Below are 24,407 nucleotides of genomic sequence, written 5' to 3' on the forward strand. Positions count from 1 at the left end.
GGTTGTATCTACAACTTATGGGAGGACAGAGGAGGTGACGGTGAGACAGAGAGTGGGGGGGGGGGGGTATTTAAGAAACTTGGGCCATGGTATCAACTGCCGCCCAGGGAGACTGCACTGGCGACCTCTGTCCGCATCATCACCGTGACCTCTTCAATCCCATTAGCCTCGGCGATAAAGGCCTAGTGGGCCCGTGCCCCCCCCCCCCCGCCCCCCATGGCATGGCCTATTAGCCCCGAGGGTTGCTTCCCTAGACCACAGCCCTGTAGCATGGGGGGTATGGAGGGGGCTGGAGGGGGCACGGCACCCCACTCCCCAACATCTGAATTGTGAACAAGTTCCATGCAGAACACATGAGGGGGACCGACAGCCGGGTGTTGTATGATTGACTCACTCTGTTCAGCACTTCAACGTGTTTGTTTCACTCCGACCGTGTTGTGAACCACCCCTGAGTTTGTGAATGTCCCCCCCCCCAAACCTCTCCAACCCCACCCCCACCCCCCACAAGGCCACACTCCAGGGCTGCGAGGTGACCTCTCTGGGTCACGCGACGGGCGACCCCCCCCCCCCCCGGGCTGTGGCTCGCGACGTCAAAAACTCCTCCCGGCAACCGCAGGGCCACCGATCAGGGTCACACGGGCCCACCGGCGGCAAGGCCAATCCGACCGCGGAAATCTCCAAAAGTAAGAAGCGTAGCCCGCTAATATTGCCGCGAACGAAATCTCAGCGCGAAGCATTTCGAGTACAAAAATAAAGGGAGCGAGAGAGATATGAAATAAAAATACAAACTTAATTTTGTTTGTTGTTGCACGCGATTATACACACGCGGGGGCCTACACACGGGCCTGGCGGGAGACCACTCCGGACGTCGGCGCGGCTCGTGGTGATGGTGTGAACGGGGGATTGACGGCGACGGATAGTGGTGGTTGCGGTGTGGGTGCCGTGTGCGGTCGAGAAGATTTGTCGGGGCCGTAGCCCCTCCTCCCCCGGCACCAAGAGACGACGGCGGCACGGTTATCGGGAGGATGGAGTGGCCCGGTCTCACGCCGGGGAGGTGACTCGGTGTTGCGGTGTGTTTGGCTCGCACGCACAGTGCCCGTCCTCCTCCCACTGGGTCATACGAGGCCCCGCAACGCGACGCGGTGGCCCGCATCTCGCGAGGGCCTCCTTCCCACCTCCCCACGGCCACAACGCACCTTTGCAGAGTGAACCCACGTGGGCACCGAGTCACTGTACACACAATTCCTTAACCCGGGTCCCCCGTACGAATGGAGAAACGATAGCGACGACGACGACGACGACGACGTTTGACGATAAAACAAATAACGACGGCGACCATAATTGCATGATTAAAAGGTAAAGGGTGGGGGGGCACCTTAATTACCGTAACAAAATTACAAAAATAAAACGATAGAAAAAAAAGGGACCGCTTGTGTGTTGTCGTTGAGTGTTCAGCGGAGCGTGGTGGTGGTGGTGGTGGCGGCGGATGCACCGGTCGGGTAGCGCGCGGGAGTCGCGCGTCCATCTCTCGACAAGAGGCAGCTACGATGAATTGCACGGAAAGAAAATGTGCATCCAGGAATGACCCCCCCCCAACCCCCCCCAACCCATCCCCCCCCTTCCGAGACCAAATCACCCCCCCCCAAAACCACTGCGGGGAATTCTATTCCCTAGTGAATGCACACACAGGCACAGAGACTTAACGAACCAACCCTGACCCCCCCCCACCTACCCCCGCCCCACCCACCTTTTACCCCCCACCCCATACATACCACGCACAAACCCCCCACCCCCAACTCACCACTCCGGCGATGCTACGCGGAAAAAGTGTACTTACAGAGTTTTGCTCTTTAAAAATGTACATTTTAGTGTTACTTCTCTCTCTCAATAATAAAAAGCACAGGCTGGTTATAATAATAATGTACATTAAAAAAAGAGGGAAGGAGGAGAAAAAAATTTCAATCGTTTAGTGGTCGCCCGTTGGTTTTCATTTCCAGACTTGGCAGCGCGAAGAATCGCTGCATCCAATCGGGTGTCAGGAGATTGGGGGGCTGGGGGGGGGTCAGTGGGGTGGGGGGTTTAGTGGAGTGGGGGGGGTCAGTGGGGTGGGGGTGGGCGGCAGGGGGTGATGGAGGGCGGTGGTCTTGGCAAGGTGCTCTCGGACTATACCATTGGTGGCGGGGGAGTTTTTTTGCCGACAGGAAAGCGTCGTCCTGTGATCACGGAGACTCGACTCTCGTTCCGTCATCGCTGCCATTGCTTCTTGTTGCTTCCACAAAATTGCAACTCCGATTTTTCCTTCTTTTGAATATTCGCTTCTAAATCCCACCGCCCCCACCCCCCCCCCCCCCCCAAAACTGGTGCCGAAGTCCAGACCGAGTGCAGCGTTAATGACGTCAGTTCTTCTCCTCCTCCGCCCCCCTCCTCACCCCCCACCATCGCCTCCCATCCGCCCCCCCCCCCCCGTTTCTTCCCCCAGTGTTCCGTTCTTTCGTACAAAATAGCTTCGTCTCTTTCTGCTCTGTACAAGGGCACATCGCCAAGAGTTCTCAGCAGACGGGGGGCGCGTGTGAAAGTTGGCGGGCGAGCGAGCGGTCGGGCGGGTGAGCGAGCGAGCGAGCGAGCGAGCAGTCGGCCCGTGCTCACTAACGCCGCCCGTCTTCTCGCCCTCGCCGCCCAGGGCTAGGAGAATCCGAGGTCCGCACTGCGCCGGAAACGGGGGGCCTCAATTTTTGATTGGACGACGACGAGGAGGATGAGGACGAGAAGGAGGAGGACGACGAGGAGGAGGAAGGGCTCGGGTTCAAGTTTTACCGTTTGGCCAATCAGGAGGCTTGTAAGTGGGGTCGCCGTGGCGACACGGCCTTTATGTTGCATAGTGGTCGAAGCTGCCCAGGTACTCGAGCGCGGCGCGGTAGCAGAGCTGGTACTGATCCTGAAACGACGAACAACAACGATGACGACGACTCAGCACTCGTCCGTCAACCGCGCCACGCCAAAACGGAACAGTATTGTGACGGACGACGGTTCGGGCAACGGCCCTTCCTCAAAGCCCAGTAAGTGCAAGCGTGCGACTCAAGGCACCTCTCCCTTTGGCCGTGTGGCCCGCGTCTCCCAGTCCGCTTAAACAACGCCTGCAACATTTTTTGGGGGGGCTCAACCGGGATGCATGGCAGCCCCCCGTCCCTCAATGTCACGGGGTTATAGGTGGCAGGTCGGTGGGTCACGGGAGACGGGTCACAGGTGGATAGATCAATGGGTCACGAGTGGCAGTGTCAAGAGGGCCACAGGGTTATAGGGCCACAGGTAAGAGGTGAAAAGTGACTGCTGAAAAGGTCATGGGGTCACAGGTGACAAATGACAGACTCACATGAGACAGGTAACATGGTCACAGGGGCAAAGGTGAGACAGGGGCACAGGTAAGACAGGTCACCAAGTCAGATCCGAAAGGTCACTGAGTCATGGATAAGTTCACAGGGTGACAGGGAGTGTGTGTGTGTCTCTGTGTTTCTGTGTCTATGTGTGTCTGTTTCCGTGTCTTTGCATGTGTGTATCTCTCGCATCTCTGTCTGTATGTATCTGTGTTTTCGTGTCTTTTTGTGCATCTTTCAAGTGTCTATTGCTGCGTCTTTGTGTTTCCATATGTGTGCGTGTCTCCCGTATCTCTGTGGATGCCTGTGTGTTTCCGTGTCTGTGTGTGTGTGTGTCTGTGTATCCGTGTCTCTGTGTCGTGTGTCTTCGGTGTCTCTGCGTGTACGTCCCTGTGTTTCCGTGTCTCTGTGCGTGACTCACCTCCGTCTGGACGGCTGCCGGCCTCTGCGTGCGCAGCATCTTCACCGTCTGGAACACGTCCACCACGCCCTCGTAGCGCATGCGCTCCAGCACGATGCTCAGCGTGATGAACACGCCCGTCCGGCCCACGCCCGCACTGCAGCGGGGGGGGGGGGGAGCAGGGGTTGGTGGGGGGCAGGGAGTTGCAAGGGGAGGAAGGGGGAGTGGAGGATCAGGGGGGGGAGGAGGAGGAGGGGGGGGCATGGAGGAAGTGGGAATAGAGGGAGGGAGTTATGGAGGGAAGGGCACACGGGGGCATTGCGGTTGACGCGTGGCCGTTGTGGGCTGTGCGGAGGTTGGTGGAGTTTGGCTCAGCGGGTGACGGAATGGGTGACCGAGGGTGGCAGAATGGGCTTCGGAGTGCAGGAGAGCAGGTGTGGTGAAGTGTGAGCGGGTGAGTGGGTGAGCGGGCGAGCGGGGCGAGCGGGCGAGTCGGTGGGCAAGCCAGTAGGCGAGTCGGTGGGCAAGCCAGTAGGCGAGTCGGTAGCGGGCGGGCGAGCGGGTGAAGTCGGCGGTGTGAGTGCGGGTGAGTTGCTGGTGAGCGAGCGGGTGAGTCGGTGGCGTGAGTGCCGGCGAGGGTCACCTGCAGTGCACGGTGATGGGCCCGTCCTGGCCGAACTGCTCCTTGGTCTTGTGCACCTGGCCGATGAAGTCGATGAAGCCCTCGCCCGACTTGGGCACGCCCTGCTCGGGCCAGTCCGTGAACTGGAACTGGCGCACGGTGCGGGACTGCCCGTCCTGCGCACAGCAACCGACATACAGAGTCAAGACAGCCGGTCAGGCACACGTGCAGTCATGTGGTCGATCACACAACAGGTCACGAATTTGGGGAATCATTACGGTCAACGAACATAGACAGCCAGGCATATGGCCACACAGATGCACGGCCACACGGATGCGCGAGTGCGCAGGCGCGCGGGCAGGATGAAAGCTCCTACTCACCCTGGCGTCGGTGACCTTGAACTCGCGCAGGATGTACTGCGGCATGTTGTACTCGGCCATGGGGTCCACCACGAAGTACTGGTAGCGCGCCGAGCGCTCCGCCGGCCAGTACTGGTGGCACTTCTCCTACACTCGGGACACACACGGGGGACACACACGGGGGACACACGGCGGGAACACGGCAGGCACACAAGGGACACATGGGGGACACACGCGATACACACAGATACACAAGGGACACAGGGAACACACACGGGGACACACGAGGGACACATGGGGGACACACGGGGACACACGCGATACACACGGGACACACGGAATGTTATTAACGTATAAGCAACTGCCCACATTAGTCACAAAGATGTATAGCAGCTACGGGAAAAAACCCTAACCTTGCCTCAATGTCTGAATTGCCATTTATCATGACGTGAGTGAGTGTGCACGTGTGTTGTTTGTGTGCTTGTATGCCCGTGCGTTCAGACGAGTGTATGATTGTGTTTCTATCTAAGTGTGACAGAGAGCTGAGGAGCAATTCTCTAAACAATGAGCGGAGCCCTAGCGGGCCAAGACGCGGCAAGTTGGCACAGTAGGGAGCACAGGTGCTGCATCTGCCGGTCATCTCAGTCAGTCAAACCATGGCACCTGGGTCAGTGCCATGACCCCCTGCCAGCAGCGAGCCTTCCTCACTTCACATGGCACAAGCGGGATGGTGATGTCAGCTGTTGTTGTTGTGTCTTCGTGTGCGTGCTTGATTGTCCGTGTGTGTGTGTGCGTGCGCGCCTTACCCGTCCCATCTCGCGCAGCTTGGTGAGCATCACCACGATGGTGGAGTTGTGCTCCCACAGCATCCTCCAGAAGTCCTCCGTCGTCTCGGCCATCGGACCCTGCGTGGCGATGTACGCTGCCTGCTGCCTGCGCTCACGCGCGTACACGTGCACACACGCGTGCGTCAGTACGCCGCACGCAGCAACCCCATTGGCCAATTCCCACGAACCCTAGCCCAGAACCGTGCAACGATTGTTGGTTTTTATTTATTTATTATCAACAAAGTGCTCATTGAGTTGGTGAGCCAAGCTGGGCCAGGATTGGACAAGGACACGCGCACCACCACTTTGCACCCAGGGCAACTGGGAACACTTTTTTTTACGGACGTGGACCGTTATGATGCGCCTTCTGAAGGCTCGACGACGATCTGCTCCCTTGAGCTGCGCGGCTGAGCGGTACGGTGATACGGCACGGGGGAACGATAAAGTATGCGTTGGCGTGCCCTCATCTCGGTCGCTTGCCACTCAGCCACGGGACGTCCGCAGGGCCGACTACGCAGCGCCAGGGCGACTCCCTACGTGGCAAATCCTCGCCGGAAGCGTTTGTTGCTTCACGAGCACCCCGGACTGCTGCGTTAAACGAGGAACTGTCGGCGCTCGGGGACTTGCCATGATGGGCGATCTCGTGGCCGATCGGCGGAATTGCATTTGTAATGAATGGTGGGGGGGGGGGGGGGGCGAATCTACGATTGATGGAATACGACAACTGTTCAATGTCCAGTAGGCTCACAGCACGAGTCCACCGGATGGCGTTGCCGTCGGCTGGCCGGAGGTTACCCTGGCACGCGGCCCGGTGGCAGCTACCGGCTCGCCGGCAGCTTACCGGCAGCTGCCGCCTTAGACGTGTCGTTTCGGGCAATAACACTTCTTGATGGCACACACACACAGAGGCCAGCGAGGTAGAGGTCGCAATAGCCTAGTTAAGTTCAACTTAATTTTGTTCAACCAGAGGTGAGAACTCAAGCGAAATAGCGTAGTCTCAACTGCACGAGAGGCCTGGGGAATTAGTCGTATGTACGTTGAACTTCTTTCGCACCTTACGTAGCCAACCATGCCAATCGGAGACGCGGGGGAAGGACAACAAACTAAACACAAAAGGCAGTTTTCAAGAAATTCGTTTTTCAACCTGTCAGTCGGAGGGTTTAAACACCGGCCGGAGAGGCACCGGTGTGTGGGCTGGCGGGTGGGCGCCTGGCTGGCGGCGCGTACCGGTATCCGTCGACGAAGCTGGCGTTGATGTAGTCGGAGCCCTCGACGCCGCGGATCGGCTGCAGCGGCACGCGCGTCGCCTCGTACGGCATCACGTTCACCAGCCGGTTCTTGAACTTGTTGCACGGCAGGTTGGCGCTGATGAAGCGTGACGGGCTCGACTTGCCCAGTGCCAACCGCTGCACGCACGCAAGCACACGCACGCAGGAGAACGAGCGTACATCGCGAGGTCAGGCCACGAACTCTCGCGCACGAGGGATAAAGGTCGCGACCTCGCTTCGGGAGCGGCAGGCCCACGCGGCGGGTTCGTCGACGATGCCGTGGGCCCGGGAATAACCGTTCCGGACACATTTAAATCGGGGAAGAAAAATCATGCACGTGCAAGGATTCTGTGCTGCTCAGACACACACGAGCGTTTGTCCTCGGATGCGTTTGAGTCGTGACCACGACGGCAGCGCTCGCGCCGGGTGCGCAGGAAGCCGTGTGATCGTGGGTCACGGCGCGACACTGAGGCTCGGATAGCGCCTCTGCCGTGGAGGCAACGATGGGGCTACGCTTCGATCAGTGTGAACGGTTGTCTTTACAGTATCACAGCTTTGCCCTAACGTTTCGTTCACATCGCTTCATATTTACGAGACTTATCGTGGGCCCCCTCCTCCCCCGCCGCTTCAGACGGACTCCCGGACTCCCGAACTCCCGAACGACGGACGTCGGGACTCACCCGGAACTCGAGCTGCATGCGCGTGGTGTTCTCGCCGGGCTCCGCCGTGCCCAGCTGCTGCAGGTGCGCGTAGAGCGTGCGCGCCGGCACCTCGGTGGGGCCCGCCGTCGCCGCCTCGAGCAGCGCCTCGTGCACGAACACGTACTGCTCCTCCGTCTGCACCGTGTAGTTGCGCTGCGAGCGCAAGCACGTGACGAAGCCGTACACGTCCGCCGTGCGCTCCGAGCGCAGGCGCTCCAGGGTGGCGTCCAGCACGACGAAGCAGCCTGTGCGGCCCACGCCGGCGCTGCGGAACACCCAGGCGAGCGTTCGGGCCCAGAGAGCGGAGAGAAACAAAGGCCGAAGGTGAGGGTCCATTCCCCCCGCAGTGCGGTTTCGTACTGGGATTGGAACAAAAAAGTTTTGCGGGCGGGCCGGCAAGAGTTCAGCGGTGACGTCACCGCGCACACGTCCGCGTTTGTGTTCGGGTGGCAGGAATCGTGTGTAGTTTAGATTGACCCGGTGTAACAGGCTATAATAACCCCTGACCCGATTAAACCCGTGGATAGTTTGGCCCAGGCCAGAGTATACCCGGGGGGATGAAGTGTCCTAGGCTAAACTATACCCCCCGGGGGTTTAAACTTGACTGGGCCAGACTATACCCCTCCAGGCAAGAAGATGCCCCATGTGAAAGTTCAAACGAACTTCAATCGATATCTAAAAAGCATATAAATGGAAGTAAGAATCTCAATTTAATCAATTGAGGCATTTTTAGGGTTAGTGATAGGGTTAGGGTTAGGGATAGAGTTAGGGTTAGGGATAAGGTTAAGGTTATGGATAGGGTTAGGGATAGAGTTAGGGTTATTATTAAAGTTTTTCTGGTTGAAGCAATCAAAGTTTATGTGTTTACAGTTTTAAATAAAATGTTGGAAAAATTTAGTAATTCATTTGTATATCGCTCAACACACGGGGTAGGTGGTGGGACAGGGGGGGAGGTGGGGATGGGGGAGGGCGAGGGTTGAGGGGGGTGGGGGGCAGCACCTGCAGTGCACCACCATGGGGCCCGCGTCGGACGGGTTGCAGGTCTTGACGCGCCGCAGGAACGCCAGGAACGGCGTCGGGTACTCGGGGACGCCGTGGTCCGGCCACGCCGTGAACTGGAACTGCCGCACCTCGCGCTTCTCGTTGGAGCCGTTCTAGAGGGGTGGGGGTCGACATCGTCGTCGTCACTGGTCATCGTGCGTGCGGTCGTCAGCCACGTTCTCTCCACTGCCGGATGAAGGCATCCGTGTAATGCGTCGTCCGCGGTCTCGCGACGCAGCGATGTCGTGACGACGGTGAGAAAGGGCACGGAGGCAACAACGGGCGGTGTGGGTGAGTGTGTGGGCGATGGTACCAAGGTGTGGATATGTGGGTGAGTGTATCAGGATGTGGGTATGTGGGTGAGTGTATCAGGGCATGTGTGAGTATGTGGGTGAGTCTATCATTATGTGGGGGAGTGTATCATGGTGTGGGTGAGTATATGGGTGCCCCTACAGTCTGTTAAGGCTATATGGGGGATCTTTGTTTTTGTTTGAATGTACCAGGGTGTGGGTGAGTGTACTGGGGTGTGGGTGCCTATGTAGGTGAGTGTATTAGGACGTGTGCGAGTATGTATGTGAGTGTACCAGGGAATGGGTCTGATCACGTGGGTCAGTGTACCAGGGTGTTTGGTGAGTATGTGGGCGAGTGTAGCATGGTGTGGGTATGTGGGTGAGTGTATCAGTACGTGGACGAGCGCGTGGGAGCGTACCTGGGTGTGGGTGAGATCTTGTGGGTGAGTATATATAGGTGTGCGTGTGTGCGCAGTGGGAGAATATGGGGGAATCGTGGGTGGTTGGGGGGGTGAGCGACGGTACCTTGTGCAGCGTGAAGGTGCGCACGGCGTAGGAGGCGAGCTCCAGGGTGTCCACCAGAGACACCTGCACCAGCCCGTACGTCTCGCTGCCCCGCGCTGGCCAGTACTGGTCACACTTCACCTGCCGGGGGGCACGGGGGGTGGGGGGGGGGGTTCAGGGGGCACGGGGGTCAGCTGGCAGAAGCGGGGTGGCTCGGAGGTCAGAGACGCCGAGACGCTGAATGTGAATTCGGGATTCAGCCGCCCAACTGTGATTTGTGACTGGGATCTCTCGCGATGGTGAGTTGGTGGTCTCAGTGCGGTCACAAGTTCATGATGCGGTTGATCACAGGGAAATACACAGACGTCCGCGGAGATCCATAGACTCACACAGAGACTCAAAGACTGGACTGTGATTAAACAAGTGAGTTGATGGTCACAGCCCGGTGAATTGTTTTGGTTCGGCGATAAATTAGGCTAAATATCAGCCGCCGGAGATTAACCGTCCCGGTTTCACTGCCGTGCGACGAACACCGCACTTACGCGGCGGCCGCACGGGCACGCCCTGCCCTCTGCCGTGTCCACCAGGTCACCTGAAAGGATTTTTGTGCAGCTTGGGAACGCGACATCGATTGGCCGATTAAAGTTGACCGATCGACTGGACTTTTCGAATCGACTCTTTCATAAACGGCGGCAGTCACCACGTCCCTGCATTCCGAAGGCGGGAAACCAGCCAACGAGCCACACCCGGCGTGACACGGCCGATGATGTCACCAAGCCCTGCCCATCACCACCCGTCCAGTGGCACACATAGAGATCTTGCCCCGCCCCCCACCAAACTATTTTTCGTGGTATCTGATGGGTTGGGTACTTGAACTGATAATCGGAAGAGGAATCCGATTGGAACGTGCAGAGCTGGGCTCAACGCGTTTGTGAATAACGCCGCGGCATTAACGCGAAAAATACACAATATAAAAAAAATAGGCGACGTTTCGGGACATGGTCCTTCTTCATAGCATATAGATGGCAGTGCTCTTGGTGAACGTGCTGCGTTGTTTCGTTACGTGTGTTTGAGTCACCACTGCCAATGCACACTCACCAAGTGGATTTTGTTAAATCTCCTCTAGGACCCAATGAAAAAATAATCCCCATGCTGCTGCTGCTGCCTGCCTGCCTGCCGCCCTCTGCTGGCAGCAGGACATCATGGTACACGCATTGTCACGAGCAGCCTGCGGGCGCTCACCATCGCCCGGTTGCTACAAGCAACAGAGCGCCGGCGTTTGCGCACCGCCCCGTTCGTGCCGAATTGTCCCCAGGACGTGACCGGCTCGGACAGCAATCGCCTGAGTCGACCTAGGGGAGGTCCAGGACCGGTTCAGATAATCGTCACCGGTGTTGGCTGAGCGGCGATCGAAACTGGGGTCGCCGGGGTTTCGTAACGTGGAGCGCTAACCGCCGCGCTCCAGCTCCCCACGCACGCTCGAGACACTAACAGAGACAATCGGAGGGACACACGCCCAGACACACACAGACAGAGACGACGTGGTGGTGTCCCACTGCACACGGCGCGCGTTAGTTCTGGCTGGCGGGACCGGGCTCCTCTAGCTGTCTGCTCTCGGGTCGTTTTGTGTCGTTGTGGCGTTGTTTGGTACGATGTCCGACGTTTCGCCCCACGTGCTGGGCGCTCCTTCAAGCAAGCGGAACACGCCCGACTGCGATAGCAGCGTGGCACACGCTCGATTCGGTTGCCGAAGAATGTCTCGGCGTGGGGGGGGCGAGCGAAACGGAAACCGAATTCGTTTCACACGGGCACAACCCAAAAGGCACAGCACCACAAAAAACCTACGCTGGGTGAGAGAGCGGTGGGGGAAGGGGGGGAGGGAGGAGAAGGTTATTAGTGTTCGTGCAGGAAGAGCAGGGTGATGAGTGGGAGGAAGAGGAGTGGGCAAGAGGAGGGGGGGGGCACAACACACAGCCCTTGCCTTTTCAGACAGCACTGACTGGCACTGAATCTGAAAAGATGGAGAGGGAGCGAGAGGGAGAGAGAGAGAGCGAGAGATGGAATGAATGAATTAAAGATTCGAACAGATGAGCACGCATTCACACGGTCACACGCTCACACCGTGCGCTCCATCATCACGTGGTCACGCGATCACACGGGCGGGCGATCATCGCGGGGTGGTGGACGGGGTGCGGGTGGGGAAAGCGGGCACGGTGGGCGCACGGGTGGCGTGGCACGGCACCATTGGCTGGCGGCGGCGCACGGAACGCGCCACCGCAGCGCGGCCACGCCAACGCTATTATCCGCGCGAGGAGGCATTAAATATGAATAGGAGCGGAAAGCAAATAGAGAGGCTCATCCATTTTAATGCGAATGTAAATGACAGGTGTTTAAAATAAATATACGGACACCGGCAGAGACGGTCCGTGGCAGGGGATGGAGAGAGAGGGGGGGAAGGAGGATGGGGGGATGGGGGTCAGTGGGGGCACTTGAAACGAAGAACAGAAAAGTTGAGAGAGAGGGAGGGAGGGGAGGGGAGGAGGGACAGCAACCGACTGAGCCGACTCGATAATAAAAAATAAAAACCCCCGTGATTGGACATCAAGAGCAAACATGAAATATTGAAAAGCTTCTCCCAGAGCGCCGCACTGATGGGAAACGTAATTAGAGGCGGTGGCGGTGATTGATGGTGATGGTGATGATGATGGGGAGAGATGACGGGCGGAGGGGGGGGGTGACGCCTGCGATGGCCGGCGAAAGATGATGAATTTGACGAAGTCGATCGGTCGGCACGATCGAGACGAGGAGTCTATGGGTCTCTGTGTGAGTATATGGGTCTCTGTGTGAGTCTATGGGTCTCTGTGTGAGTCTATGGGTCTCTGTGTGAGTCTATGGGTCTCTGTGTGAGTCTATGGGCTTCTGTGTGAGTCTATGGGTCTCTGTGTGAGTCTATGGGCTTCTGTGCGAGTCTATGGGCTTCTGTGTGAGTCTATCTGTGTGAGTCTATGGGCCTCTGTGTGAGTCTATGGGTCTCTGTGTGAGTCTATGGACTTCTGTGTGAGTCTATGGGTCTCTGTGTGAGTCTATGGGTCTCTGTGTGAGTATATGGGTCTCTGTGTGAGTCTATGGGTCTCTGTATGAGTCTATGGGTCTCTGTGTGAGTCTATGGGTCTCTGTGTGAGTCTATGGGCTTCTGTGTGAGTCTATGGGTCTTTGTGTGAGTCTATGGGTCTCTGTGTGAGTCTATGGGCTTCTGTGTGAGTCTATGGGTCTCTGTGTGAGTCTATGGGCTTCTGTGTGAGTCTATGGGTCTTTGTGTGAGTCTATGGGTCTCTGTGTGAGTCTATGGGCCTCTGTGTGAGTCTATGGGTCTCTGTGTGAGTCTATGGGCTTCTGTGTGAGTCTATGGGTCTCTGTGTGAGTCTATGGGTCTCTGTGTGAGTATATGGGTCTCTGTGTGAGTCTATGGGTCTCTGTATGAGTCTATGGGCTTCTGTGTGAGTCTATGGGTCTCTGTGTGAGTCTATGGGCTTCTGTGTGAGTCTATGGGTCTCTGTGTGAGTCTATGGGTCTCTGTGTGAGTATATGGGTCTCTGTGTGAGTCTACGGGTCTTTGTGTGAGTCTATGGGTCTCTGTGTGAGTATATGGGTCTCTGTGTGAGTCTATGGGCCTCTGTGTGAGTCTATGGGTCTCTGTGTGAGTCAATGGGTCTCTGTATGAGTCTATGGGCTTCTGTGTGAGTCTATGGGCTTCTGTGTGAGTCTATGGGTCTCTGTGTGAATATATGGGTCTCTGTGTGAGTCAATGGGTCTCTGTATGAGTCTATGGGCTTCTGTGTGAGTCTATGGGTCTCTGTGTGAGTCTATGGGTCTCTGTGTGAATATATGGGTCTCTGTGTGAGTCAATGGGTCTCTGTATGAGTCTATGGGCTTCTGTGTGAGTCTATGGGTCTCTGTGTGAGTCTATGGGTCTCTGTGTGAGTCTATGGGCTTCTGTGTGAGTCTATGGGTCTCTGTGTGAGTCTATGGGCTTCTGTGTGAGTCTATGGGTCTCTGTGTGAGTCTATGGGTCTCTGTGTGAATATATGGGTCTCTGTGTGAGTCTATGGGCTTCTGTGTGAGTCTATGGGTCTTTGTGTGAGTCTATGGGTCTCTGTGTGAGTCTATGGGCTTCTGTGTGAGTCTATGGGTCTCTGTGTGAGTCTATGGGCTTCTGTGTGAGTCTATGGGTCTTTGTGTGAGTCTATGGGTCTCTGTGTGAGTCTATGGGCCTCTGTGTGAGTCTATGGGTCTCTGTGTGAGTCTATGGGCTTCTGTGTGAGTCTATGGGTCTCTGTGTGAGTCTATGGGTCTCTGTGTGAGTATATGGGTCTCTGTGTGAGTCTATGGGTCTCTGTATGAGTCTATGGGCTTCTGTGTGAGTCAATGGGTCTCTGTGTGAGTCTATGGGCTTCTGTGTGAGTCTATGGGTCTCTGTGTGAGTCTATGGGTCTCTGTGTGAGTATATGGGTCTCTGTGTGAGTCTACGGGTCTTTGTGTGAGTCTATGGGTCTCTGTGTGAGTATATGGGTCTCTGTGTGAGTCTATGGGCCTCTGTGTGAGTCTATGGGTCTCTGTGTGAGTCAATGGGTCTCTGTATGAGTCTATGGGCTTCTGTGTGAGTCTATGGGCTTCTGTGTGAGTCTATGGGTCTCTGTGTGAATATATGGGTCTCTGTGTGAGTCAATGGGTCTCTGTATGAGTCTATGGGCTTCTGTGTGAGTCTATGGGTCTCTGTGTGAGTCTATGGGTCTCTGTGTGAGTCTATGGGTCTCTGTGTGAATATATGGGTCTCTGTGTGAGTCAATGGGTCTCTGTATGAGTCTATGGGCTTCTGTGTGAGTCTATGGGTCTCTGTGTGAGTCTATGGGTCTCTGTGTGAGTCTATGGGCTTCTGTGTGAGTCTATGGGTCTCTGTGTGAGTCTATGGGCTTCTGTGTGAGTCTATGGGTCTCTGTGTGAGTCTATGGGTCTCTGTGTGAATATATGGGTCTCTGTGTGAGTCTATGGGTCTCTGTGTGAGTCTATGGGTCTCTGTGTGTGTATGTATGTTGAACTTCTTTCTCACTGTACGTGCTAATTGGAGGTGCGGGGGGAAGGACAACAAACAAAAAGCAGTTCTAAAGAAGTTAATTTTCGATGGCACGAACGACGCGGATCATTGTTTGGCATTCGCCCTCCGGCCTTGCTGTTTTCGGGCCGTGCCGCGCGTCGTTCCGGAAACCCCGTCCGACGTTTCACCGCCACGGGTCACCCGAAAGGGCGCTCCCCTTCCTTGGAATTCCTTGCCGGGTCCGAATAGCCGGACGTCGCGTCCCGAACGCCGCAGCGGCGCAGCCCGGAAGCGCGCGGCGCCGTCCGGGGGGAAGGAGGCGGGCACGCCGGACGGCTGGCCCTCTTGCTGTGGAGAGGCTCGCGGCACGGATCTGGCGGCCGCCCTGGTTCATACATCCGGGCGTACGAACCCAACACACGACGACGTGCCGTCTTCGCCGCGGTGGGCTTTAAAGAGCCCGCGACGTTCATTCGAAAATGAGCGGAGGGGCCAACTGTGCCTGGCGTCAAGACCCAAGTTTACTTCACTGGGTTAAACCACGCAGCGACATTGCCCCCTCCTGGCACACCCTTTATGGCACGGACATGGGAGGCCAGCCCGTGGCAGCCCGTGGCAGCCCGTGGCTTCCTTTGCAAGCGCTCTGATTGGCATCTCCGCCCAATTCGTCTGCATCTGTGGCCCCGACCCCTTTCTGACCTATGCCCCCACAGCCTCCTCCTACCCCTCCTCCTCCCCCTCCCTCCGCGTCGCGGCGGATTTACTCCCTCCCTCCCTCCCTGGTTCGGAGAGGGCCGCCTCTATCCGCGCGGAACGGACACCGAACAATTCCCATCGCTTGCATTTCACGCGAGCGGATTGCCATGCAGTCAACGCCACCGCCAATCCACCCCGTCGCGTCGTCGTAGTCGCGATGAAGGAGGAAGGAGGGAGGAGGAGGTGCGACGTTGCCCGCTCTCACCCGGCAGCGCTCTTCCAGGCGCGTCATCATGACGATGGTGGAACTGCGCTGCTCCCACACCATCCTCCAGAAGTCGGCGAAGGTCTCGGGCAGCGGGCCCTGCGTGGCGATGTAGGCGTTCTGCTTGCGGTAGCCGTCCATGTAGTTGGCGTTGATGTAGTCGCTACCTGGGACTCCTGCAAGGCAAGAGTGGGAGGAAGCAGGGGAGCACGGGGAGATATAAAATGACGACGATGATGATGATGACGACGATGACTCTTTGATAAGGGCCCTCCCACCCTTTAAGCCGGTGGGTGTCACGGAGCATTTCACACGTGATAAACATTTTGAAAGGGGCACCCCCGGTGGCAGCTGTTCCTGAACAGCACTCAAAGATGGGGCGATGATTGCCGCTGTGTGTAAACTCATTGAGTATTTCTCGGATTTGGTAAATTTTGGACCTTGATGCTAGCAGACAATGGCCGACTTGTTTCGACTGATGTCGACGTTTTACGCACAGCACCAGGTACTCATTTAAGGCCGAGTCGACCTAGGGGAGGTCCAGGACCGGTTCAAATATTCGTCGTCCGATGTTTGCCCGTGAGCGGAAATCGTTCCCCCAAAATGACAAAGATCCCCCAGTATAGCCTTAAAGACATACACACACACGGACAAAAATCAAAGACACACACAGACACTCACATACACACGGACACACAGACATACATGCGTACCTAGAGATGGACACGGAAACGTACGGACACACGCACGCACTGCCCTCACACACCTCCCCAGCCTGCCCTTTCCCCCCTGATATTGATTCATGTTAATGTGAGTTATTGAGTTATGTTAATATCGTAATATTGGATTATGTTAATGCAGGATATTGGATTATAATGCTTGCGAAATATTGGATTATGTTAATGTGCACGGTCAAGGTGTGCGCTTTATATGCGCCGCAGGATTTATGCACGAACGCTGCAATTTTAATCACGCGGCTTGCGCGGCGGAGATGCACTCGCCGGCCGCGGTTCTGGGCTGCGGTGGGGTGCGCGGGGAGAAGCGAGCGGTGCTGCCGCCGCCGTCGATTCTTTGCGACAGCGTCCATCCTCCCCCCCCCTCCCCCTCCGTTGCAATTGCACGTCGCGCGCAGCCCTCGTCCGCTCGCGCGTCGGTCGCCATTTAGTCCCGCCTCTGCACTCGTGCGCAGCGGCGCCACGGGGGGCCACGGCCTCGTGACTTTGTCGCTGGACGCAAATGAATGTGCGCATTATTAGGATTCATATTTGTCATACGTTGAATTCGTCGTGACTGTACTGCGATCGGTCTGAAAATAATCTTCCCCGAGTCAACGCACGCTGCAGGGAATTCATTATTGAACATGGATCCGTGCTCGTGCAATGTTATTTTTCATTTCTCACGTGACGACGCAGTTGTTTTTGCGCCGATTGCTATTCGCTTATTTCCTGAACTGGTGGCCCAGGCCCCTCTTGCGAATGAGACTTCCATCCCGGGTCTCTGGAATTCCCAACCGGGGTTAAACAAAATCTACTTGACTTGCATACTGTGCTGCAGCACATGCAGGACACTGCAATCGTGCCCTGTCTGCAACGTGTGCTGCTTTCTAGCCACGTGCTGCAGAGGCACGTGGGGACGGCTGCCGCAGTGTAACGGCTATCACACCGGACTTGCCATCCAAAGGTCGTTGGTTCGGGCCGATCGGGTGGCGTGGGCGGCACGTGAGATGTTTCACATACACGTGCGTGTGCACCCACGCACATGCGCACACACACGTGCATGCTCGTGCAAGCGCACGGCATCGTGTGCTTGTCCACAGTCACGTGTACGCTCACACATAAAAACAAAGATTCACCCCCACCCCCCCGCTTCACGTCGCACGCCACGTCGCGCTCGCTCGCTCACCGTCCTGCGTCTGCAGGATGACGCGCGAGTGGTCGTACGCGATGACGTTAGCGTAGCGGTTCTTCGGCTTGTTCACCTCCAGGTTCGAGTGCTCCCACGTGAACTGCTGCCCGGGGTCGATCGACTAGGGAGGGACACGCATCGCAGCCACGGTCAACCACACAGACACCGGCACAGTGCATCCACGGTCAACTCTACAACAACATCGTATTCATCGTCACCTAATATTTGCAAACTTCAACGGAAGCACTTCTCTTCGGAATGCCAGACGCTGGTGGGAGATTTACAGATCTCTGCGTAATCCACCAACCCTGAAGATCGCAAGGGCCTGTGCCACCACCTGGCCTCTTCCACTACGCATTGCCCGCTGCACACGCACAGTCATTTTTGCACGGGCGCTCAGAATAATCGGGGCAATGTCCACGAATCCGAGATCCAAAGTAAGGGCGCCCCATCCAACGGCACACGCTCTTCATGAGCTCGCACGGCATAAAAGCCGAGCCGAGCCCCCACCACGGCAACGTCAAAATGTCGCCGCTGCCTCTGCAGGGGCTGTCAACGGGGAAGATGATCACCGCCCCTCGTTGCTCATTTGAGGAGGAAATCGGCTTTGGTTTGTGATGGTCTCGTAAGCGACCGCCGTGCTGGGTTGGCAACGAGTCATCGCCTAACGGACACCCCACAGTGAATTCTCTTCGAATTGAGCACGGGGGAAGGGAGGGGAGGGGAGGGGGGACGAAATAGACGCAGCAGGAACAATTTGAATGATCGAGGCTGAAGATAAAGTGAGGGACGGAGCTGGGAGCTTTGCAAAGGAGGGAGAGATGAAGACAGAGATGACACGAGGAGGGAGGGAGGGGGTGATGGAGTGACGAGCGGGCGCGGGGCGATAAATCCGCCGCGCCGCCGTGCGACACGCTCGCAACGGTACATCCGTGATGAGAGAATAAAGAATAAGATTGGAGATAGGCAATTTGCATGGCGCATAAATGGATTAAGGGTTAACCAGTAAATATGATTTATTGGGGATTTTCCCCAAGAAGAATGAAATGGAGACGCATTCGGCCCCCCGTGGCAGTGAGATTTGAAAGCAGCCTTCGTGACGAAATAATATCAAACGCGCGCGGAACACAAATCCGACGACGCAGGATTTACCTTTGAGCGACGCACACGTGCGACCTTGACAGATGCGACTCAAGTACGTGGCCCGCATGACGTGCGTGCGCTCGTACGTACGTGCGGGGGGGGGGTGGGGCGCGTGTGATGCATGCGAGTGTGTGCACTCAGGCTGCACACGAGATATTTTCACGCACACGCACGTGCGTGCGCGTGTACGCTCGTACAAGCGCACGCATGCATGCTCGTATACGGTTACGCCACACACGTACGCTTACACATGCACACAAAGACAAAGATCCCCCTTTTAGGCAAAACAGACTGTTGGGGAAAGTGCTGTTAATGAGCACCTATGAAAGGCTGGCACGGCACACGAGGGGGTGGGTGGCCAGCACCACGCCACGTCGCCTTTCTCTCCCGAGTGGTGATGTTGATCTCATCGCACCAGGTACTCATTTAATGCTGAGTTGACTTAGGGGAGGCCCAGAACTGGTTCAGACTGGTGTTGGCCGTAAGCGGAATTCGAATTCTGGTCGCCGGGTTCGTAGTGCAGTAAGCTACCAAGACACCACCGCTCCCCACATGCACGCATACACACACGCAAACAACGCACACGCATACACGCACGCAAACAACGCACACGCATACACGCACGCACACGCAGGTGTCAAGCGGAGGCATCACATCAGCGAGGTTTTGTGTCACATGGAACTGAATTCTGCCTCCTGGCATCTGTGGCGCTGCGATGCACACACGCACACATCTGGCTTTCACTACGACACGCGCGTGTGTGTGCTTGTGCAAGTGTGGGTGCATGTGTGTGCGTTTGTGTATGTGCAAATGTGCAAGCGTGCGAGTGTATAAGTGTGTGCGCGTGTGCGCAAGCATGCACGTGTGAGTGTGAGTGTGCTCGCGTTCGCTTGTGTATGGGTGTGTGTGCAAGTGTGCATGCCATTCCGTAAGTGCGCGTGTGTGCGTGCATGTGTGAGTGTGCTCTCGTTCGCTTGTGTATGGGTGTGTGTGCAAGTGTGCGTGTGATTCCGCAAGTGTGTGCGTGCACGTGTAAGTGTGCAGACACACTGCGCGGTGTGGGTGAAGTGGAGGGAGGGAGGGAGATGTGGTGGTGGTTGTTGCTGGTGGTTGTTGATGGCGGTGGTGGTGGGGGGCACAACGGGGGGAGGAGGCGAGGGGGGTGGGTAGGGGATGCATTTGAACAGGCTTTGTTGTCAGAACTAATTTAAATGTAATTCAGTTATTCTTTCAGCTCAGCGGAGACGCGGGCGTCACAAATCTGCTGAATAATTGGACGATGATGCCCCCGGCGGTCACACAAACCTCGGCTCGACGTGGCCCCAACTCCCAATCAGGATGACATGGCTACCTGGGGGAGCTCTACCGCCAACACGAACATAAACCACCACTACCCCGAATACTACACCTAACCCCTAACACTACGCCTAGCAACTAACGGGAACACTACCCTACCGCTACACCTACCCACAAACACCACCACTACCAACGAAAGTACACCTAACACTAACACTCACACTATACCTGAGCGATAATGGATATCACTTACACTACCACCAGGCATAACCTCTACCCCTACCATATTCCTACCTCTACCACTATAACCGTACTCCACACACTTCCCAACCCTACGAATTCAAGTGGTAGGTAGCTGATTTTTACATTGTTTAATCCCACTTTACGTCTAACCGTAACCCCACCATAACCAGACATTTTAACCCCGAGCTTCCCCTATCCGTAACCTTCAGCCAAATCCTAACATTTGCGCTCACCCCCTAACCCGGTCTCATAACCCCAAGCCTAATACTATCCCCCTGCGTATAACGCGACCCCTAACTCCCAAGTATACCTGCTAACCCTAACCTCCGACCCGTTAGGACAAACAAAAAAGGCACGTGGCCTGTAGCCGTGCGTCACGTCACTCCGCACGTGACATTGCCCCCCCCGCCAACCCAAAGAGACGGCTCATACATGAATAAATGAATCTAGATTTGAAGCTTTCGTGACTGCAGGAATCCATACTCTCTGCTTTTTTTCGGTAAAGTCACGTGGGTGGGCACTAGTCTATTTTGCCGAGCTAATTGCATCCGCAGCGTTTTGCCATTGCTGCTGCATTGTCATTGGTGGCTTCATTGGCATTGCTGCTGCATTGGCATTGTTGCTGCATTGGCGTTGTTGCACCCCCACCCCGCGCACCCCCCCCCCCAGCTCTCTCAGCTCCGCCCACTTCCAGCCCCGCCCACTTCCCTCCCCCCTCCGTCCAGCTCACGTCCCTCTCCTCGCGTCCACGCAACGCCCCCCTCCCCCTACCCCCCTCCCTTGCCCCTCCCCCCTCCCTTACCGATATAACCTCTTATCCACGGCATCTCTCACCACTTCAGCAAAACAAAAACATTATTGCTGTGGTTTTCCCACCTGATGGTGATTGCTTGTGTTGCAATCGAAACGTCGTGATTTATTTTCGATTGTATTTTATACCTACGTGACTTTACCGAGAGTATGAATACATTCACTAACGAGTTCCATCCTCGTGCGAGATGGCAGCAGCAAGGTGGTCAGCAAGCTGGACGCCAACGAACGAGGTCTGCTCGTCACGAGAGGGATTCAGGAGAGAGTTGGCGTGGCGTTGCCGTCCCTCGTCCATTGAAGGAGCGCAGGCGACAGTGGGTTTCCATAACCGAGGTTTTGTTGGGTTAGATCGCGTAAATTAACACAGCCAATTGATGAGTTTTGTCATGTAAACAGAACGTGCCAATTCGTTACTAGTGGGTTTACTGAACGGTCCGTAGTGTCAATTTAACACGTAGGCTTTCGCGACCAATATTATTCATAATATAGGTTTTTGGGTCAGATCGCGTTATTTATAAATGTGTCGTAACCCTCCACCACCCAACACGGCCAAACAGTAAAAAATGTGTCACGTTTTTCAAAGGACAACATAATTAACTTCGTAGCGTCGCTTGCATGGCCGCAGTCGCACCGCTGTGGCTCGTGCCTTTAACTCTCCACTCGTGAGGGAGATGTGCGCATCGGCCTGCTGAAGTTCTGATGCGGTTGATGGTGACACCGATGAGATAATATGGACATGGTGCATGAACCTAAGTCAACGCATTCATCAATAACACCACGGGCCTTAATAAGCAAAAGGCGACGTTTCGGGAATGGCCCTTCTTCCCTGCACACAGAGAGGCCAGAGAAGGCGAGTGAAATTCACGGGTGCAGGAATCAGTAATTTAAGTTCACGGGACCAGTGACCATGACAGGAGCGATAAAAGAGTGATAAAGAGGCGGTCGGGCCTGCGAGGGAGGGGTATGCAGACAGGTCACAGGTCCGGTGGCTGGCACAGAGTGACCACAGGGAGGGGGGGAGTCGCCCCCAAGTCACCCGCGAGTCGCCCGAGAGTCGCCCGCAAGTCGCCCGCAAGTCGCCCGCAAGTCGCCCCCGAGTGGCCAGCGAATCGTGTGCATACCTCGTACTCCTGCGAGAACTTGAGGTTGTTGTTGGACTTGAGTCGCTCGACGTGGTCGGAGAGCTCCGCGATGGGGATCGGAGGGTGGTTGATCATGCCTGGGGTAAGGGGGGCACGGGGGAGTGGGGAGATGGACCACCGGGCCCATGCACAGCACACGATGCACAGCACGCGCACAGCACACGCACAGCACAGGACAGACAGCACGCGCACGTGTGATCGTCATGAGACAGGCTAAATCGCGCCATCGAATGGTCATTGGATGGATATTAGATGAGTTGAACATGTGTTGTCACGGGATGAGTAAACATGTGATAGGCATGACAATGGCAAACATGTGACCGCGAGAATGGTGAACATGCGATCGTCATGAGAAAATTCACTCACTATCGCCATGAGAACGGCGCACACGACAATCGTGAGAGCAGCACACGCGATCGTCATGAGAAGAGCACACGTGCATGGACGCGTCCGGCGCTGCACTCCGGTGTTAATGCGGACGGGGTTAATGGCGTGAAGATGCTGTGGCCGAGAAGCCAGGAAACCCAATAAACTAAACTAAACACATTTTTTTTGTTCCAAGGTAAGGCCCACCAATTAGCTGTATAGCTCGTTTTGAGGAGCGACCTGGCCACAAATGATAGCTCAATGAAGTGGCTTTTCGCGTGCAAATTTATGGCGGCCAAATGCTCTAAATGCACGTTGATTCTACATGTGGAGGGAAAAACCGGGGGACCTGGAGAAAAAGTCCAAGCGACCACGTGGAGAGAGAGACACGCAAACTCCAAATATGCAGACGTCAGGGTCGGAATCGAACCCATGACCTCCTGTATACCAGGCAAGGTGGTCAACACCTCGCCACCATGGCGAGATGACCTGTGACACGGATGAACCATGACCCAGGAAGCTTGCGGTGCAGCTGACGTGAGACCCAGTCCACCTCTGGACCACGTGACCTATGACCCGAGCGACCCGCGACCCGAGCGAGACGTAACAAGGCGGCCGAATTGGACGGGCGCGAGACGGCCGCGGGCCTTTTTTTTCCCAGATCGCGGGCCGTGGATCTTGGTGCCGTCGTCCATATGAACGCGGGCAGCCAGTGGGGGGGGGGGGGGGGGGTGGGGGTGGACGGCGCTGGTGGCAACCGGTGTCCACCAGGAGCATGGGATGGAGGCGGAGGCAGGGGGGGGCAGAAGCCGTTGGGGCCTCGGCCCCTCCGTGAGAACGGACGGCATGCGCGTTAGCGTGGCCGGCAGCAAACGGGGACGGTTACGTGGCTATGCGGTCGCGGCGAATGGGGGTCGCGGTTAAAAATGCGACCCGATCATTTCGCGGCTCTCGCCCTATGAAGAAAGAGAGAGAGGGAGAGAGAGAGAAAGAGAGCGGAGGGAGAGGAAGCCTGGGGATGGATGGCTTTAAATAGACACGCGTTCGCCAGCCACGCCGACAGTTAAAGAGGCAGCGCGCATGTGGAGGGAAGAAAGGGCGAGGGGCGGTTAGTGTTTCCGGCACGAGGCTGGAGAAATGACGCCGATTGGGAGAGACGTGAGTTGGTGCCGAGCGGGTGGAGGTCAGTGCTTTGCAGCCGAAATGGGGGGGGGGGGGGTGGTGGGGGGAGTGGGGGGCGGCTCCCCTAGGCCGAGGGGTGTGGGCGACCAACAGCACAGGACAGGCCCCCCCCCCCCCATTTTTGTCTCAGCAGATTGGCCCCTCATTGCACAAATGGCAAAGGGCCAGGGTGAGGAGAAAGCTAGTGGTGGCATCATCATCGGCTGGGGCCTGTTGGCTCGACTGGGCCCTGTCAGCCAAAGAATTATGATAAAGTGGGGGGGAGCGGGAGGGGGTGCAGGGATGCAGTTTTGAATGAGCCCCAGCGAACTTTTAAAAGAGCAGCCACCCGCACACCCTGGGCTCCCCACCCACCCTGGACCCTGCCGGGCCTCGCATGCCATGAGCGGATGGGAGAGGGCGGGGGTTGGAAAGGTGGCGGCGGTGTGTGGGGGGGGTTAACGTGAGTGAGATGGAGAGAGAGGGGGGAGGGTAGCGGACGAGGGATGGCGACTAACTTTGGGGGGCGGCCAGCTCGCCGGGCAGACTGCCTGCAGGAAAACCTGCGAGGAGAAGAAATAAAAAAAAATAACGGAGGGGAGGAAGAAAAAAACGGAACAAATAAAGGTATGAAAATAAAACGCACGGAGACAAGCGACAAAGGAACATCTTGAGGGAGAAGTAAATTAAAAATAACGGAGAACCGCCGACGGAAATAAAATAACGGCAACTGTAACGGTGCTCGCGGCAGCGATTTCCGCACGGAGAGAGCAGCTGACGCGGCGGGCCCCCCGCAGCGTCAAACACACGGAGAGGAGGCGGCAGCGGCGATGGTGGATAAAGGATGTGGGTGGTGGGGGTGGGCGGGACGGGGGGGCGGGGGGGGAGGTGGTGGTGGAGGTGGG

General features: G+C 56.6%; 1 protein-coding gene across 24 annotated transcripts in view; it reads right to left on the reverse strand.

Annotated features, from left to right (window-relative positions):
* Positions 1 to 2,462: 2,462 nt before the first annotated feature.
* The window catches only part of PTPRD (protein tyrosine phosphatase receptor type D), a 214,913-nt gene continuing 192,968 nt past the window's right edge, over positions 2,463 to 24,407 (reverse strand). For 12 of the 24 annotated variants that reach the window (XM_078876899.1, XM_078876894.1, XM_078876913.1 and 9 more), the window contains 13 exons: positions 24,021 to 24,065; positions 21,955 to 22,052; positions 17,339 to 17,462; positions 15,437 to 15,612; positions 9,405 to 9,524; positions 8,548 to 8,702; positions 7,528 to 7,813; positions 6,807 to 6,985; positions 5,559 to 5,685; positions 4,774 to 4,899; positions 4,415 to 4,569; positions 3,793 to 3,928; positions 2,463 to 2,935 (listed from right to left, as the gene is read on the reverse strand). In XM_078876899.1, the coding sequence (XP_078733025.1) occupies positions 2,867 to 2,935; positions 3,793 to 3,928; positions 4,415 to 4,569; positions 4,774 to 4,899; positions 5,559 to 5,685; positions 6,807 to 6,985; positions 7,528 to 7,813; positions 8,548 to 8,702; positions 9,405 to 9,524; positions 15,437 to 15,612; positions 17,339 to 17,462; positions 21,955 to 22,052; positions 24,021 to 24,065 (1,796 nt within the window). In that variant the 3' untranslated portion in view covers positions 2,463 to 2,866. The remainder of the gene's footprint in view (positions 2,936 to 3,792; positions 3,929 to 4,414; positions 4,570 to 4,773; positions 4,900 to 5,558; positions 5,686 to 6,806; positions 6,986 to 7,527; positions 7,814 to 8,547; positions 8,703 to 9,404; positions 9,525 to 15,436; positions 15,613 to 17,338; positions 17,463 to 21,954; positions 22,053 to 24,020; positions 24,066 to 24,407) is intronic. The other 12 variants (XM_078876908.1, XM_078876909.1, XM_078876914.1 and 9 more) reach the window with 1 other exon arrangement.

This window comes from Lampetra fluviatilis, chromosome 46 (genome assembly GCF_964198595.1).
Source record: "Lampetra fluviatilis chromosome 46, kcLamFluv1.1, whole genome shotgun sequence".
Taxonomy (NCBI): domain Eukaryota; kingdom Metazoa; phylum Chordata; class Hyperoartia; order Petromyzontiformes; family Petromyzontidae; genus Lampetra; species Lampetra fluviatilis.